The sequence below is a fragment of the Castor canadensis genome, chromosome 4 (assembly GCF_047511655.1).
Source record: "Castor canadensis chromosome 4, mCasCan1.hap1v2, whole genome shotgun sequence".
Lineage (NCBI taxonomy): Eukaryota > Metazoa > Chordata > Mammalia > Rodentia > Castoridae > Castor > Castor canadensis.
Genome location: NC_133389.1, coordinates 52,547,326 through 52,564,872, shown reverse-complemented (window position 1 = coordinate 52,564,872; position 17,547 = coordinate 52,547,326). Strand labels below are relative to the sequence as shown.

The window sequence follows — 17,547 nt, the reverse complement described above, 5'->3', positions numbered from 1 at the left end:
TTGCATACTAAGATAGAACGGTCTCTAAGATACAAAAAAGATGTTGTTTTGATTTTTTTCCCTTTGTTGCCTAAGCAGGACTCAAATTCAAGATCCTCCTACCTCAGCCTCCCTCCGCTGGAATTATAGGCATGTACACCCAGCTCCAAGTACAAAAATTTTAAATGTAACATGTAGAACTATTTGTGTAAGAAGGAAAGGGGAAGAATACGCATGTGTGTTTGCTTGTGTGTGCATGGTGTATCTCTGGAACGGTTCATAGCTGATCACAGCTTGCAGAGGAGAACCAAAACTAGAATAGGGTTTGAGGAAAGGGATTTTCACTGAACAGCCTTCTGCCTCATTTGAAATTTTTACCATGCACATACTGTGCCGTTAAGAATAGTTGCTCTAAATAGTTTCTGCTGGGTATTGAGGGGGTGGGAGGGAGAGGGAGGGGGCGGAGGGAGTGGTAAGGGAGGGGGTGGGGGCAGGGGGGAGAAATGACCCAAGCCTTGTATGCACATATGAATAATAAAATTAAAAAAAAAAAAGAATAGTTGCTCTTAGGCTGTTGGAGTGGTTCAAGTGGTAGAGCGCCTGCCTAGCAAGCATGAGGTCCTGCGTTCAAACCCCAATAGCATCAAAAAAAAAACCCCAAAAGCAAAACAACTTTACCAAGACTAGTTGCTCTAGCTAGTTGGGAGGCTGAGATCAGGAAGATTGAAGTTCAAGGTCAGCCCAGGCAAATTATGAGACCCCCCCATTTCCAAAATAACCAGAACAAAATGGACTGGCACTGTGGCTCAAGCAATAGAGCACCTGCTTTGCAAGCATGAAGCCCTAAGTTCAAATCCCAGCCCTATTTAAAAAAAAAAAAAGGATAGTTGCTCTTCCCAAATGATAACTGTGCCGACTTTAGATGGAGAATTCTTTGTATTCATTAACTGAACTACAAAAAGACCATGTCAGTGCCCTCCTGTGAGGTCTTAGAGCACAGAGAGACAGTCTGTAGCTCCAGTGAGAAATCAGAGTCAGCCAAGTCAGCCACGTGCGACTGCCCCTCATGTTTATCTAATTTTCTGCATGCTTGTACTCTGCTTTTTGATGTCACATTTTTCCTTTCTAGGTCAAAACTACAATAATGCCACTGCCCTCGTGATTACCTTCCCTGTCAATAATTACTATAATGACACAGAGAAGCTCCAGAAGGCCCAGGCCTGGGAAAAAGAGTGAGTCACTCACAGGGAACAAACCAAGCGTCCTTGTGTTTGGGAAGCCCATACGTTTGCAGCAAGCATTTGAACCTTTATTCTCTCAATTAACCAGCATCAGATCTAAGTTATTTGTGATTTTTTCACTTGACAATACCGATGGTAAGAACAAGAAATTTTTGGACAGATTTACCTAGAAACAGATGGTTTAAACAGATATTCCTACACAGAATGCATATGTATGCAAAAATGGCATCTGCATTATTTTCTAACAGAATATTGAATGTACATTGGTAACAGGTGAGTGTTTTAGGACATTATGTGGTCGTGAGAGAGAGGTGAATAATGGTCTCTTAAAAGGTATAATCGGGCGCGGCGCCATGGCTCAAGTTGCTTTCCAGCTACTTGGAAGGTAGAGATTGGGAAGATGGCGGTTTGAGGCAAGCCTGGGCAAAAAAGTTAGAGAGACCCCAGTTTAGCCTATGGCCAGGCATGGTGGTATGCGCCTGTCAGCCTCAGCTATGCGGGGTGCTCATAGAGTTGTATTGCAGTCCAGGCTGGGCACAAATCAAGACCATATCTCAAAAATGATCAGTGCAAGAAGTACTGAGGGCATGGCTTCAAGTGGTAGAGCACCTGCCTAGCAAATGTGAGGCTCTGATTTCAACCCCCCACCTCCGTATCACCAAAAATAAAAGATCCAGTCAGCATTTACATAAATATAAACTATCCATGCTGTTTATGCTTAGAAAAAATATCAAGCAAGTAACCCAAGAAGTTAACTGTATTTTTAGCTTCTAGAAAATGAGAAGAGGAGGCTTGGGAGAACAAGGACTTTTCCCCTTTCCTTTACCCCTCACTATTTTTGTTAAAAAGATGTATTGAAATAATGGTTCATAAACAATACAGTTCATTCACTTGTACACAACCTGGGCTGGAGATGTAACTCAGTGCTTGCCTAGATGCTCTAGGCCCTGGGTTTGGTTCCCAGCACAGAAAAAAAGGAAAGTGGCTTTAGTATATTCACATATGTGCTCAGCCATCAGCACAATTTTAGAACACTTTGATTATCTTAGGATGAAACACTGCTCCCTTTAGCTACCACCCCCTCCCCCATCTTCTCATCCTTTTACTGCATCCCTAGGCAACCATAACGTACTTGTCCATCTTCAACTCGCATTTTTCAATTGCGAGTTATAAAAATCATTTATATGTTCTAGTTAGAAGTCCTCAATGGAATTTTATGCAGCCATGAAGAAGAACGAAATGTTATCATTCGCTGGTAAATGGATGGAATTGGAGAACATCATTCTGAGTGAGGTTAGCCTGGCTCAAAAGACCAAAAATCGTATGTTCTCCCTCATATGTGGACATTAGATCAAGGGCAAACACAACAAGGGGATTGGACTATGAGCACATGATAAAAGCGAGAGCACACAAGGGAGGGGTGAGGATAGGTAAGACACTTAAAAAACTAGCTAGCATTTGTTGCCCTTAATGCAGAGAAACTAAAGCAGATACCTTAAAAGCAACTGAGGCCAATAGGAAAAGGGGACCAGGAACTAGAGAAAAGGTTAGATTAAAAAGAATTAACCTAGAAGGTAACACCCACGCACAGGAAATCAATGTGAGTCAATGCCCTGTATAGCTATCCTTATCTCAACCAGCAAAACCCCTTGTTCCTTCCTATTATAGCTTATACTCTCTCTACAACAAAATTAGAGATAAGGGCAAAATAGTTTCTGCTGGGTATTGAGTGGGGGAGCGGGAGGGGGTGGAGTGGGTGGTAAGGGAGGGGGTGGGGGCAAGGGGGAGAAATAAACCAAGCCTTGTATGCACATATGAATAATAAAAGAAAAATGAAAAAAAAAAAAAAGAAGTCCTTTATTAGGTAAGTGATTTCCAAATATTTCCATCCATTCTGTGGGGTTTTTTTGGTTTTGTTTTTTTGTGGCACTGGTGTTGAACTCAGGTCCTCAGGCTTCCTAGGCTGGTGCTTTTCCACTTGAGCCAGTCTGCCAGCCCTTTTTTGTGATGGGTTAGGGTCTTTTGAACTATTTGTCCAGGGCTGGCTTTGAACCAAACCTTCCAGATCTCTGCCTCCTAAGTAGGATTACAGGTGTGAGACACCAGTGCCTAGCTGTTACTTTTCTTGATGAGGGTTTTGTTTTGTTTTGTTTTGTTTTTGTAGTATTCTTGAATTCTGAAACACAAAAGTTTTTAATTTTGATAAAGTCCAATTTTTTTTATTTGCTTGTACTTTTAGTGTCATATCTAAGAAACTGTTGTCTAATCCAAGGACAGAGATTACTCTTGTTTTCTTCTGAGTTTTATAGTTTTAAGCTCTTAACACTTAGGTCTTTGATCCATTGGAGTTAACTTTTGGATATGATGTGAGGTAAAGGTCCAGCTTCATCTTCTGCATGTAGCTGCCAGTCGAAGTGTACCATTTGTTTGAAGGGATCTTCCCCCCCATTGAATGGTCTTGACATCCTTATCAAAAATTAGTTAGCCTAAGACATATGTGCTTCTGGACTCTCAGTTCTGTTTCTCTGATCTGTGTGTCTATCCTTGTGGCAGGACCACACTGCCTTGATTACTATTGTGTTATAGTTTTGAAATTGGGAAATGTTAAGTCCTACTTTATTCTTCTTGAAAAAGTGTCTTGGCTACTCTGTGCCCTGAAAATGCATGTGAGTTTTAGAATCGGCTTATCAGTTTCTATTAAGAAATTAGCTAGCATTGTAACATATATAGCATTGAATTTGTAGATGGACTTTTAAAATTTTGTGCCGTGAACATATAAGTTCACGTAAGCCCTTTGTGGTTGTACATGACTATAATTCCAGCACTCAAGAAGCTGAGGCAGAAGGATTACTCAAGCTCAGACATTCAAGACCAGCCTGAGTAACATAGTAAGACCCTGTCTAAAGTAAAAAAATTACATGTGTGTGACATACTTAATTTAGATTTCTTTTTCTTAGGTGTCTTTTTTTAAGGCATACGATGAATCAATTTAAAACTTTTTCTAAAAATATTTGAAATGGTAGGAAATTCAGGACTAGTGCCAGGCACAGTGGCCTACGCATGTAATCTCAGATACTCTGGGGACAAAGATTGGAAAGATTGTGATTTGAGACCATCCCAGGCAAAAAGTTAGTGAGACCCTATCTCATTCAAGACAGATGTAGTAGTGCATGCCTGTGATCCCAGCTCTGCAGGAGACCTTAGGTAGGAGGATCATGGCCTGAGGCCAGCCTCAGGCAAAATCACAACACCCTACCTGAAAAATAACTAAAGCAAAAACGGGCTGAGATTGTGACTCAAGTGGTTGAGTGCTGCCTATGAAGTAATGGTCCTGAGTTCAAACTCCAGTACCACTCCCCAAAAAACTAGCATTCAGGACTAGGGGTGTAGCTTAGTGGTAGAGCACTTCCCTAGCATGGACAAAGCCCCAGGTTTGATCCCCAACACACCAAAGACATGGTAGAAAATTCGCCCTCTGGTGTAAAAGATCCTGATGCAGGGCAGAGGTTAAGTAGGTGTGGCCTTTGTGTCATAAAAGCTAGGAAGAAGTCTCTTATCTGTAATGTAGTTTTAAACAAAAATATAAAATTTTGTTTACTCTTTAGATTTATTAATTTTGTGAAAAACTACAAGAATCCAAATCTGACCATTTCTTTCACTACTGAACGAAGTATTGAAGATGAACTGAATCGTGAAAGTAACAGTGACGTCTTCACCATCGCAATTAGCTATGGTATCATGTTTCTGTACATCTCTCTAGCCTTAGGACACATCAAAAGTTGTCAAAGGCTTCTGGTAAGTGAGTTTGGTGGGAGGTATATGTGTCTGTCTCATGTGTGTATTAGAAATGGTAATGGAAGGGGCTGGTGTGGTGGTACATACCTGTAATCCCAGCTATGGAAGAGGCATAGGTAGGAGGATCATAGTCTGAGGCCAGCCCAGGAACAAAGTGCAAATATTTGCACTATCTAAAAACAACAAAGGCAAAAATAGCGCTGGGGGTGTGGCTTAGGTGGTAGAACACAAGCACAAGGCTCAGTACCACCAGAAAAGAAAAAGGAATAGCCAGGTACAGGGTGATGTTGTGTTCTTGCCTCTACTTATTCTTAATTCATTGAGTCCAGAACTCCCTTAGATATGCTCTTCCTTTTGATGGACACAGGTGCAAATTGAACTTTTCTGTTTCCTGCATGTTCTGTTCAGTTGTGGTTTTTTGGTTCAACTTAAGATGTATCCATCACCTAAGAATATGAGTTCATGAAATATGTTGCTAGGCAGACCTAGAAATTTTTTCTATCTTCTCTTGAACTGAGAGTTGTACTTTTAACTTGAGGTTAGCTATAAATAAGAAGTAAAAATAAGGACCTTTTCATAACAGATGGGCAGAACTCCTCTGCTGATGATGTCTGTGTCTCCTTCAGGTGGATTCTAAGATCTCGCTAGGCGTTGCGGGTATCCTGATAGTGCTGGGCTCGGTGGCCTGCTCGCTGGGCATCTTCAGTTACATCGGGGCGCCATTGACCCTCATTGTGATTGAAGTCATCCCGTTCCTGGTGCTAGCAGTTGGGGTGGACAACATCTTCATCCTGGTGCAGACCTATCAGGCATGTTTTCATCTTCTTGTAGAGCCTGGCCTCTGCCCAAGTATTGGGGTCTGTTTCTCCCTTTACACATGCAGCAAAAAACACTCACTGGTATCCTTGGTTTGTTCTGGACATTTTGGAACCAAAAACTTCCTTCTTTTTGGTTAGTGAAATAGATATAAAGTGAGGATTTTAAATGGTATCTTTTTCACCTGTGTGTAATAGGGGCTAACACTCTTTTGTAAATGATTTTAGGTGTGACTGTTTCTAAAATCCTCAGTATACTATAGATGAACAAGAGATTTGTTCTAAGGTCCACGAAAAAGGCCCAGGGTCAACACACAGTCCTCTGATGAAGAAAATGGTCTCAGTGGAGCATCCTGAAGCCCCCCATGTTGTGTCATCATCTTCTTCCAATAACATGATTCGGTTTTTCCTTGAGTTTCTCACCTGGCACCTAGCTCAGTGTTTCAGAAATAGCGTGAATCAATTAACCTGAAAACTTTGGGGTCCCCACCAAGTCTTTGTGCTTAGAAGGTGCGGCTAATCACCTAATAATCATTTTTAGTTAATGCAAGTCAGCAGAGATGCATTGTCACCGAGAAATTCTAACGTGTGTGGGGTTTTTTGTTTTTTGGTTTTTTTTTTAAGAGAGATGAACGTCTTCAAGGAGAAACCCTGGATCAACAACTGGGCAGAGTCCTAGGAGAAGTGGCTCCTACTATGTTCTTGTCATCCTTTTCCGAGACTTCGGCATTTTTCTTAGGTAATTATGCTTTATTTATTTATTTGTTTGTTTATTTATTTATTGGCAGTATTGGGGTTTGAAGGCCTCAATCTTGCTAGGCAGGCACTCTACCACTTGAGCCACTCTGCCAGCCCTGTTTTGTTTGGGTATTTTTGAGATAGGGTCTCTCAAACTGTTTGCCCAGGCTGTCTTTGAACTGTGATTCTCCTGATCTCTGCCTCCTGAGTAGCCAGGATTATAGGTATGAGCCACCAGTGCTGGCATAATTATGCTTTAAATTGTACCAGTCCTGTAGTTTGCTGTGCCTGGGGAAAAAAGGAACTGGGTATCTGAATATGCCCCTTTGTGTTGCCGTCTTTTGGAAGCTTTATTCTGTCATTGTCATTGGAAAGTATCACTGGTGGCAGTGTCTTGGGTGTCATTTTGCAAGTGTCTTCTTTCTTCTGATAAGTTACAGAACAGTGTTGATGTTGGGATTCAGAATGACAGAAACCTAGAATTCTTCTGCCACCTCCCCTTTGGGTACCCATGGTGTGTGTTAAATTCGCATGTTGCCAAATCCTTCTCAATATGACTCTAAGCAGCAGCTCCCAGCTCCACAGGCATTAGCTCGCAGGATGCTCTGCCTTTTGTCTAACAGGCTTACTTCCCTGCGTACACAATTCACGCAGCCTCATTAATGAGCAGAGGTTCTTGCATCCTACCTCAGTGCAAGGAGCCAGAAGAATGGGGACAAAAATCAGAACCCAGTATTTCCTTCATATGAAGACATCACCAAGTAGGCTCTCCAGTGGGGCTACCTGCCCCATCTCTGAAGCAGAGGATTCGGCACCTCTGTAGAGGAGGCAGAATTAGAATCCCTCCATCCAGAGAGGACACACAGTGCCTGAATGGTCTCAGGGTCACCCTACGCCAGCCACTGTGGGATCATCATAGATGGTGATATTTCAGCACACATACACTGTCACCCTGTTAGTCTTCGTTTCCACAAAGCAGTGTACTTTCAAAACCTGTGGCCTTTGCTGTTCCTTTTGAAGGACACAGGTGCAGGAAAAAAGTTCATTCTTTTTACTTCTGCTCTGAGAAAAACAGTACAATTGTTGTAATAACAACAGCTGTGACTGTGCCTCAAGGTTAGAGTGACCTTGGTAAGACAGTGGGGGTAAGGACGGGGAGCTGTGGCATCCAAAGAGGCTGTGACATACAGCCAGCCCAGGGTTGCAAGGCCTGATTTTTTTTTTTTCCAAACAAAGCTGGAGTCTAGATTTTTGTGTAAAAATCTCAGTGTTAAATACTGGTAACCTGTTAAAAGTATTTTTAATCCTAAAATGGATTAGTAGAGTGTGCGCTAGGCAGGATAAATCTGCCTGTGGGACCTGACTTGATTATAAGTTGCCTCTCTTAATTAAACTGGGAGATAAATATTGCTGATAAAATAGCTGGCAGCTCATGCCTGTAATCCTAGCTACTTGGGAAGCAGAGGTTAGGAAGATTGCGGTTCAAAGTCAGCCCAGGCAAATAGTTCAACAGACCCTACCTTGAAAAAACCCAACACAAAACTGGTGGAGTGGCTCAAGTGATAGAGGACCTGCTTAGCAAATGTGAGGCCCTGAATTCAAACCCCCAGTACTGCCAAAAAAAAGCCGATGGAAGATATAGTCCCTCTTAGAGCAAAGCATAGAAGGTACTGTAAGAAATGGCCTATGTTTGTGGCCATCAAATCTTAATGTGCGTAAATTTGTCTGAGAGCCTGTTAAGTACAGTAGAATGAGGGCTGAATTCCCCTTAGGTCTTGGGTAAGTGGGATAGGCCAGGGTCTGGGAAGCTGGCCCAAGTAGTCTTGATTCCGACACCATTTTAGAAAAGGCTGAGCTCATAAGCTCTTCTCCTCTCCCTGTTCTAACGTGACAGCCGTGCACACTATGTGTTACGCCTTCTCATGGCTTGAGCCTGTTCTGACTCCTTGTATCTATGTGACCACTTGAACATGAGATTCACACAGAGTCTTTGAGGTAAGTGGCGTGACACAGGGCTTTTCTCCCCCTGTAGGAGCACTATCAGTGATGCCAGCTGTTCATACTTTCTCTCTGTTTGCGGGAATGGCAGTCTTTATTGACTTCCTTCTTCAGATGACCTGTTTTGTGAGCCTCTTGGGGTTAGACATTAAGCGGCAAGAGGTAAGGTGTTACCAGGATCATAATCTATTTAATTTGAATTTAGAGTCTAGGCAAAGAAGTCAGAGGGTGCTTTCTGTGACCTCTGCTCCTCTATCCCCTCAGAAAAATCGCCTGGACATCCTGTGCTGTGTCAGCAGTGCTGAGGATGTAGGAAGCGTTCAGGCCTCAGACAACTTCCTGTTTCACTTCTTCAAAAACTCCTATTCCCCACTTCTGCTGAAGGACTGGATGCGACCAGTTGTGGTATGAACTTTTCTGTGGTTTTTCTCTTGTCTCTCAAAACAGATGTGTCATATACCTTCGAAGAAATCTCATGACTTAGGAAGGAGGGAGATTTTGACAACTGTTAATATATATGTAAAAATGCAAAAGCAAATTAGTAAAATCTTCTAGTGAGATTTTCTTAATTTGTTATAGCAGGGGTACATTGTGACATTTACAGAAGTTCTTACAATATATCATTATTGAATTCACCCCCTCCATCCTTCTCCTTTTTCTCCTCCCCCACCCCCTAGAGAGATTTTACCAGTAAACATAAGCAAGAGTTTTAAGTTTTTATTTTATGCCTTTGGTGCCAAAACCCTAAGTTTTTATTTTGAAATAATTATAAATTCACAGAATGTTGGAAAAGTAGAATAGACAGACCCCCCGCTTTCCTTCGCTTGGTTTCCTGAAGTATCATGTATAATTCAATCCTGGTTCAATGTCGGAACCAGGATTTTTTGTGTGCATGTGTGTTGAGGATTGAACCCAGGACTTCTCACATGCTAAGCACATGCTTGACACTAAGCTGTACCTTCCCAACCCCAGAACCAGGAATTTGGCCTTGGTACCATGTATGTATGTGGTTCTGTGATTGTCTCATACATAAAGATTCCTTAACCTCCATCCTGGGCATGCACAACTGTCCACCCAGGTCTCCTTGTAGCACTCTCATTCCTAGCGCCCAGCAGCCACACAGGAGCTTTTTATAGATTATATACCACGTGAAGCCAACTGTGATCATTTATCACTTCTCTACTAGAAGAACGTAGTCTCTAATCACAGTAAGGAGCAATAGTGACACCTAGCATTTATTGATCACTTAATATCAATTGGATACTGTGGTGAAATCTAGATTATCATAGGATTTTCTCATTTATTGATGCAATGAGTCTGCTGTTTTCCCCCATTTTACTAATGAGGAAATAGAAGCTAAGAGAGAGCACGTGACTTGCTCGGTGTCACTTGGCTCTTAAGTGGCATAACCAGGATTTAAACCCAGGACTTTGACTCTGGCTTCTGTGACTTCATACACTCCCCTGTACTCCATGTTGTCTTAGAATGTCATTTAAACTTGTTTTTCACTTTACAAAGCTCCTCATTTGGAGCTGGGGCTGTAGCTCAGCAGAGCATTTGCCCAGTATGTACAAGTACAATCCCCAGCAGTGCAAAAAATAAAAAATTCCTGCTTTGTCTATTGTCAGATTTTACTTATTTCTGTTCTTAAACACATTATTACACTAAGTAATCACTGTCTTATAATTCATTTTTTTCTTCCAGATAGCCGTATTTGTGGGTGTCCTGTCATTCAGTATTGCAGTCCTGAACAAAGTGGAAATTGGATTGGATCAGTCTCTTTCAATGCCGAAGGTAAGACACTTTCTTTTTACTTTCACTTGTTTGATGAATAAAGTTTTCAAAGCATGTGTGTAGGTGTTGATGCCTGCTTCTAAATGCAGATGGTACAAACGAATGGCAGTAGTTTCTCCAGTGATATGACAGCTGCTGCAGAACTCTAGCAGCGTGGGCTGCCTTGGCATTCCCAACCCTCACACTGCCTTTTGGGGCACAGCTGTAGAAAGTGAGCAGCTGGTCTCACTCGGTTACCTGTTGTGGCCATGCTGATTGGGAGGAGCACCAGGGCCTGGGGAGAGAGTCCCGAATCTAGGCTGCAGGCGTCTTGGCCTCCTGCCGCCCTCTTTGTTCTTAGCGATCATCATCTTGCCTAATTACGATCTTCCGCTCCTCTTTTCTGGTCTCTCATTCAGGACTCCTATGTAATAGATTATTTCAAATCCCTCAGTCAGTACCTACACTCGGGGCCACCTGTGTACTTTGTCCTGGAGGAAGGTCACGATTACACTTCCCTGCAAGGGCAGAACATGGTGTGCGGTGGCATGGGCTGCGACAATGACTCCCTGGTGCAGCAGATATTTAATGCGGCTGAGCTGGACAACTAGTGAGTACCTGGACTACCTGCTCTGTATTTCTGCAGAAGCGGCTAGAAGGGATATTTGTCTAGTGGCAACTCAGGCCTGAAATTTTTCACTGAAAATAGTTTTTCTTGGAAAAATTGGGTTTTTTAAAAACTACCTGGGTTTTCCTGAGTGAAACCTTTCAAAGGATTCATGTACTGCTTAGTACTTTAAAGGTTTTGTTTTTTTTAATGAAGGGCTAATATTTTTTTTAACTGATAGCAGTATAAAGTACAGAAAAGGAAGTTAAGTTTCAAGGAAAAGTACTGAGACTAATGGCTGCTCCATGGCCAAACTAGTCATTTTTCTCTCCTTTCCTCCAGTACCAGGATAGGCTTTGCTCCTTCCTCCTGGATTGATGATTATTTTGACTGGGTTAAGCCACAGTCTTCCTGCTGTAGAATCTACAATGTCACTGACCAATTCTGCAATGCTTCAGGTATTTTCATGTCCTTTTCCAGATCTTTCCTTTTATCTGAAAAAGTTTGGCATCACTTAACAATCATTTGTGTTTTGCCTCAGTATTTATGTGCCAGCGTTAGGTCTTGTACCATTTGTCACTATTCCTCATTTATAACATGGGTCACATGTTCCTGTCCTCTCAGGGCTGCAGGCCAAACAAGGTCATGTCAGGGGACTGGTTCCCAAATAAGTTTTCTCATCTTGTCCAGATCACACTGGTTGCCTTTCTCAAGAGTGGCACCTGGCCTTGGCTTCTCAGATTCCTGCTTTCTTTGTTTATCATTGTTGCCCTACAGCTTGGTAAAAGTTTTGAAATTTTCTTAATGAAAGCCATGATGCCAGTAGAGGTAGCCTTAGAAGCAGGAAACCTTCTTCTGGGAAGGAAATGTATGGTATGCCTAAGATAAAATTTTCTTTTATTTTGGCAGGACTGGAATTTGAACTCAGGCCTCATGGTTACTAGACAGGTGCTCTATCACTGAGCCATGCCCCTAGCACAAGATGAAACTATTTATGTATTAAATTTATTGAACAATGAAAGTCACAGGTGGCTGAAGCTTTGAGTTAATGGAAAGATTCAGGAAAATAATTTCTCTCATTTTTTTAGGGGCCTGTTCTTCTAACAATTTGCTCCCAACTCTGTCTTTCTGCCAGTGGCTGATCCTTCCTGCATCCGCTGCAGGCCTCTGACTCCAGAGGGCAAACAGAGGCCACAGGGCAGAGACTTCATGAGATTCCTGCCCATGTTCCTTTCTGATAATCCTAACCCCAAGTGTGGAAAAGGGTAAGTGCCATCAAGCCATGTTGGATTATCGTCTGCCTCAGCTTTAATTTGCATTAGAAAACTAAGAGAGGACTAGGTTGACAGAGGTCTCTATCCTGTGAAAGTAGAGGAAAGGCTCTTGGTTTGCAGCACATTTCATTCTGTCTCGGGCGGCATTTCCTAGGCCTCCTAGATGTGTGAATGGAGCAGCTTTTCGTGTGTCTTCTGAGAAGGGGGTAAATGTGAGGATGAACATGCTGGTAGTTCAGAATATGAAAGAACCTGATCTGTTCTACTGTGCCAAGTGGGCACCAGAGACTGCATCTTTGCTTTGGTGATGTATCACAAATGGAGGTTTGAAGTTTGTTAGCCCCACCATGCCCCTTGCTGGCCTGGCCATGTATGAGGGTATACGCTGCTTCACTCCACTGTCCAGCCAGCCAGGCAGTTGCCCATGGAAGCGGGAACTGTGGCCCAGAAATAGTGAAGATGGCCAGAAGTCTTGTGGTTGATTTGAAGCTTTTGTAGGTAGAAGATGAGCACCCGCATGTGTGTGAGGTGAAGTCTGAATGAAGTTGGTTTTCATGAGAATCTGTGTTTTCCCAGACTTCTGTGTGTCATGTTTATGCTTTGAGACCCATGCTAGGTCCTGTGGGAGAACTAGCCCTATAAAAAAAGGGAAATGAGTCTCACAGCTTGATTTGCTTCTAGGTGGAGTGCTGTGGCCTCCACAAAACAAACTGAAATAGGTCCAGTTTTAACAGAGGCAGTGACTACCATTTCAGTGGAGCAGCCAGTGTGCAGTGTCGTGCAGGCCTCGCTGGTCATACTTCTAGTGCCACACAGTGCATGGGTGTATGGTGCTGTGCTACCCACAGAGGGGATGGCCAAAGCCCAGGTGAGGGAACTCTGCCAGAGTCACATGGCTGGTCAGTGGCAGGGCTGAACACAAGTCCAGGCCCTGCCAACAACAGCACTGGGTAGATTCCATATCAGAACATGTTTGATTACAAGTAGAGCCAGGTAAACAATAGCCAACATGCACCAGAGAAACCGCCATGCACCACAGAAACTGGAGCAGCAATGAAAAGCCAGTCTGGGCGAGAGTGAGCCAAACTTTCCACGTTACCTTGTCAGGATGCAACTTGGTCTGTCTGGCTCTGAGCCGTGTCAGGTGACTTCACTTGGTCTCAAGTGCTCAGATGCAGCCCATGTTTTCAAGGTATGGCCTTTCTGACACCCGCTCTTTCACAGGGGACATGCTGCGTATAGTTCAGCAGTTAACATCCTTGGCAATGACACCAGCGTGGGAGCGACATACTTCATGACCTACCACACCGTGCTTCAGACCTCCGCTGACTATATTGATGCCTTGAAAAAAGCCCGACTTGTGGCTGGTAACATCACCGGAACCATGGGCGCTAAAGGCAGTAATTTCCGTGTGTTCCCATACAGGTAAAGCAGGAGGTTACAGACAAGGGTCTCCTGGGCAGGGGTCTATCCCTTGGGGGCTGTCCTGGTTGGAGGCTGACCCTCAGCTTCGATTCTGACACCTGCGCCTTCCTGACCCAGGGGATGTATACTGAGGGCGTACTTGGTAAGCAGGCCGGAATCTTGAGCCCCTGCCAAGGTCTGACTGCTGCACACACAACTTGATCTGTGCTGTGTCGCAGTCCTAAAGAGACCCATTGTGAAGTAGCACAGGACAGGGGCGTTAGTGCATGCCTCACAAAAGGAACAAGCTCGTTGCTTGGGGCAGTGTTTTTATGTAGACTTTTCATTTATTGGAGTTACTTGGTTTTTGTTTTTTCCTGTCAGGAAAGAGCATTATGTTTGAAATTTGGAAAATAAAGGTAGAAGAAATAAGTGATTTTTTTTTTTTTGGTACTGGTACTGGGGCTTGAATTCAGGGCCTTGTGCTTGCTAGGCAGGTGCTCTGCCACATGAGCCACACCTTTTTGCTTCAGTTATTTTTCAGATAAGGTCTGGCACTTTTTGCCCAGGGCCAGCCTCAAATTACAGACCTCCAGATCTTTACCTACCAGGTAGCTGGGATTATAGATGTGTGTCATCACATCTGGCCAACAAGTGATGTTTTTCGAACTGCCACCATGATCTTGCTTTAGGAATGATGGGCTGTTTTTCTCTGGAAGGGGAAAAATGGCCTGGGGTAATTTCTAGAACAGATGTGGATTTTTTTATCCCTCAAAATACTCTGGAATACTTTGTGTTTATAAGGTAGCAGAGCAATCCTATGTAAAGTTTTGTACAATTTTACATAAGGTATATTTGGGATCACTATCAGGCCTCGGTAGGTGTCAATGGCCATCAGAGATCCCACTGAACTGCTCTAGCAGAGACGTGCAGCCAGGAAGGCGTTCCCCAGGGTCTCTAGGGCAGTCCACAGCCTTGCAGGCATGGCGGGGGAGGAGGCCAGCTCCTGGCAGGCAGTGCCAGCTGTAACAGGACACTCCCCCTCTCCCCAGCGTGTTCTATGTCTTCTACGAGCAGTACCTGACCATTATTGATGACACCATCTTCAACCTCGGCGTGTCCCTGGGATCCATATTTCTGGTGACCATGGTGGTTCTGGGCTGTGACCTGTGGTCTGCGGTCATCATGTGTGTCACCATTGCCATGATTCTGGTCAACATGTTTGGTGTTATGTGGCTGTGGGGCATCAGTCTGAACGCAGTTTCCTTGGTCAACTTGGTGATGGTGAGTCCAACTCCACTCTCATTTTGTCTCTGGCTCCTGTGTCATTTGCGTGGATTGATTCTTGGATTCTACATAAACTCTAAAATGAGGTAAAATATCAAGGCTGTCTCTTGCTGTCAATGCACATGGAGAGGTGGGGTGTGTGTCACAGGAGTCAGGGCAGGGCATGGGGGGAGCATTTCTCAATCATCTGGGAGCAGAACAGTTAAAAGTAATTTCTGGAGCCAGGTGAGGTCATACACTCCTGTAATCCCAGCACTTGGAAGCCTGAGACAGGATTATGAGTTCTAGGCTAGCCTGGCCTACATAGACTATCCTTGAACTCACAAACCTCCAGACTCAAAAAACAACTTTGGCTTAGTTCATTTTCCTCTAACTCCTTTGCTTGCAGCTGTAGTAAATAGTGCAGTTCATGGTGCTCTAGTAATGGGAACATATTCCGCCTTTACTGTTCTGAAGAGACAGAGAAAGCACAGAACCTGGTGATGCTTTACCTCTCCTCCCAGTGGGGCCTCCCATACAGTTGCCAATGCTGTTTAATACAGTGCTAAAGATGTGATTCAAGAAGGTGTTTGTGGGAAGTAACACTGTGCATCTGAACTTCAAGTGGCTGTGAGGTCTGAGCAAAGGAATGACAAGTGTGCCAGCTCAGTGGGGCAGGGGGAACCTTGGGAGGTTTCCACAACTCCTCTAACCAAAGTAGACACAATGCAGAAAACCAGAGCATTGGGCAGAGCCTAGAGGGTTCCACAGTCTCCTGCTTCAACTTGGGCGTGCAGTGGGGGCCCCGTGTTGTGAGACCAAGGGGCTGTATGGGGTGTGGTAAGGTGCTTCAGTACTCTGGTACCCATCATCTTGGGGAAGGGATGACCACTAAGGGTTTTCAGCTGGGAAAGAGCCATGGTGACTCACAGAAACTCTTTATTTCAGAGCTGTGGCATTTCTGTGGAGTTCTGCAGTCACATAACAAGAGCATTCACGGTGAGCACGAAGGGAAGCCGCGTGGACCGCGCAGAAGAGGCGCTGGCTCACATGGGCAGTTCTGTGAGTATCCCCAGCAGGGCACCCACTCAGTGCTTCTCAGAACAAAGTCAGTGGGGAAAACGGATTACTCAGTCACCAGCTCCCACGGATCCCAAACTGCCACACGATTCATGAAATAGCTACCCCTCACACAGGCCTGAAATTCTTCAGAACTGTACCTGTTTATGCGACTCCTGTTTAGGTGGGATAGCTCATGGAGGAAAATGAAGAGAAGTTAGATTTGAAAGAGCTGGAAGCCAGCACTCTGTGGTGACAAGCAAGGATGCTACTGTGTCCTGGGACCCAGCGTGCAATCTGTAGTTGATGTATGGAGGTGCTTAGTCCAACCCTACATCCTAGGTAGCCCATCATTTACTTTGCCACTAGAACACATTGTTAAAGAATAACAACCAGAGGGCTGGGAGCATGTCTCAAGTAGCAGAGTGCCCATCAAGTGCAAAGCTCTAAGTTCAGTTCCCATACTGCCAAAAAAAAAAAATAACTAGAGACATGCATGGTGGTGCATACGTATAATCCAAGCACTTGGGACACTGAGGCAGGAAAAACACCAATTCAAGGCCAGCCTGGGCTACATAGTGAGACCCTGTCTCCAAAAAAATAAAAGGATGGTAGAGCTCTGGCCTAGCAAGCTTGAGGCCCTGAATGAGTTCAAACCCCAATACCACACACACAAAAAAAAGACTAGTAACTAAAACTTTGTTTTATAGCTTTAATGTTTAATTTTCATCTGAGAATATATCTTCATTTAGTCTATGCAAAATACAGCTTTTGCCCTTAAAATACCTTTAAATTTTTTTTTCTCCAGGCTCATAAAGCAGCAGAGAAAACAACTGTCTCTCAGTGACTCTGAGCGCCATCCCACTTTACTGTGGACTTTGAATATTCAGATACCTTTGAAGAGTGTATTAACTATCACAGGTTAACAAGAGTCATTTGTCTCTTCTTTCAGGTATTCAGTGGAATCACACTTACAAAATTTGGAGGGATTGTGGTGTTGGCCTTTGCCAAATCTCAAATTTTCCAGATATTTTACTTCAGGATGTATTTAGCCATGGTCTTACTGGGAGCCACTCACGGACTAATATTTCTCCCTGTCTTACTCAGTTATATAGGTGAGAGTTCTTATTTTTAACAGGTATGAGAGGAAATACATTACGAAGAGAATTGTATCTTGAAGCATTCTTTTATAGTACTTGCACTAACAGTCACCTGATAAGTAGTTCTGAGTAAAAACTGTCTAAGAGAAAAATATCTAGCCAAAGACTTCATGATTATCCACACTACTTCATTGGTAAGTCCCTAGCATGTTTTTCTGGAGGCTTCCTTTGTCTGCTTAACAAAAACCTGACATGAGCTCTTAAGCCAATTTGAATGTCAGCAGGCCCCAGGACTCCTGCTGCTCCTGAGAGATGAAAGAGCAGAGCCAGGCAACAACCCAGCAAGGCTGCAGAACTCACTTCCCTGATTGACAGTTCTTAGCGGAACACTGCCTCTGCTGTTCACCCTTAATATCTTTGTACTTCTGTGGCTACTCTGCCTTGTGCATATGACCCCTGGTTGAAAAGGGAACAGTACGAATTTGTGGCTTGGCATCA

At 43.7% G+C, this 17,547-nt stretch overlaps 1 protein-coding gene across 3 annotated transcripts in view; it reads left to right on the top strand.

Annotated features, from left to right (window-relative positions):
• Npc1 (NPC intracellular cholesterol transporter 1) overlaps positions 1-17,547 on the top strand; it is a 51,857-nt gene that overhangs the window by 31,003 nt on the left and 3,307 nt on the right. The window contains exons 11-24 of one of the 3 annotated variants that reach the window (XM_074070166.1): positions 1,109-1,211; positions 4,826-5,015; positions 5,642-5,824; positions 6,455-6,569; positions 8,601-8,728; positions 8,831-8,971; positions 10,271-10,360; positions 10,759-10,949; positions 11,289-11,404; positions 12,082-12,211; positions 13,445-13,645; positions 14,677-14,908; positions 15,839-15,952; positions 16,902-17,064. In XM_074070166.1, coding sequence (XP_073926267.1) covers positions 1,109-1,211; positions 4,826-5,015; positions 5,642-5,824; positions 6,455-6,569; positions 8,601-8,728; positions 8,831-8,971; positions 10,271-10,360; positions 10,759-10,949; positions 11,289-11,404; positions 12,082-12,211; positions 13,445-13,645; positions 14,677-14,908; positions 15,839-15,952; positions 16,902-17,064 — 2,097 coding nt within the window. Of the gene's footprint in view, positions 1-1,108; positions 1,212-4,825; positions 5,016-5,641; positions 5,825-6,454; positions 6,570-8,600; positions 8,729-8,830; positions 8,972-10,270; positions 10,361-10,758; positions 10,950-11,288; positions 11,405-12,081; positions 12,212-13,444; positions 13,646-14,676; positions 14,909-15,838; positions 15,953-16,757; positions 16,876-16,901; positions 17,065-17,547 lie in introns of those variants that run through there. The other 2 variants (XM_074070167.1, XM_074070168.1) reach the window with 2 other exon arrangements.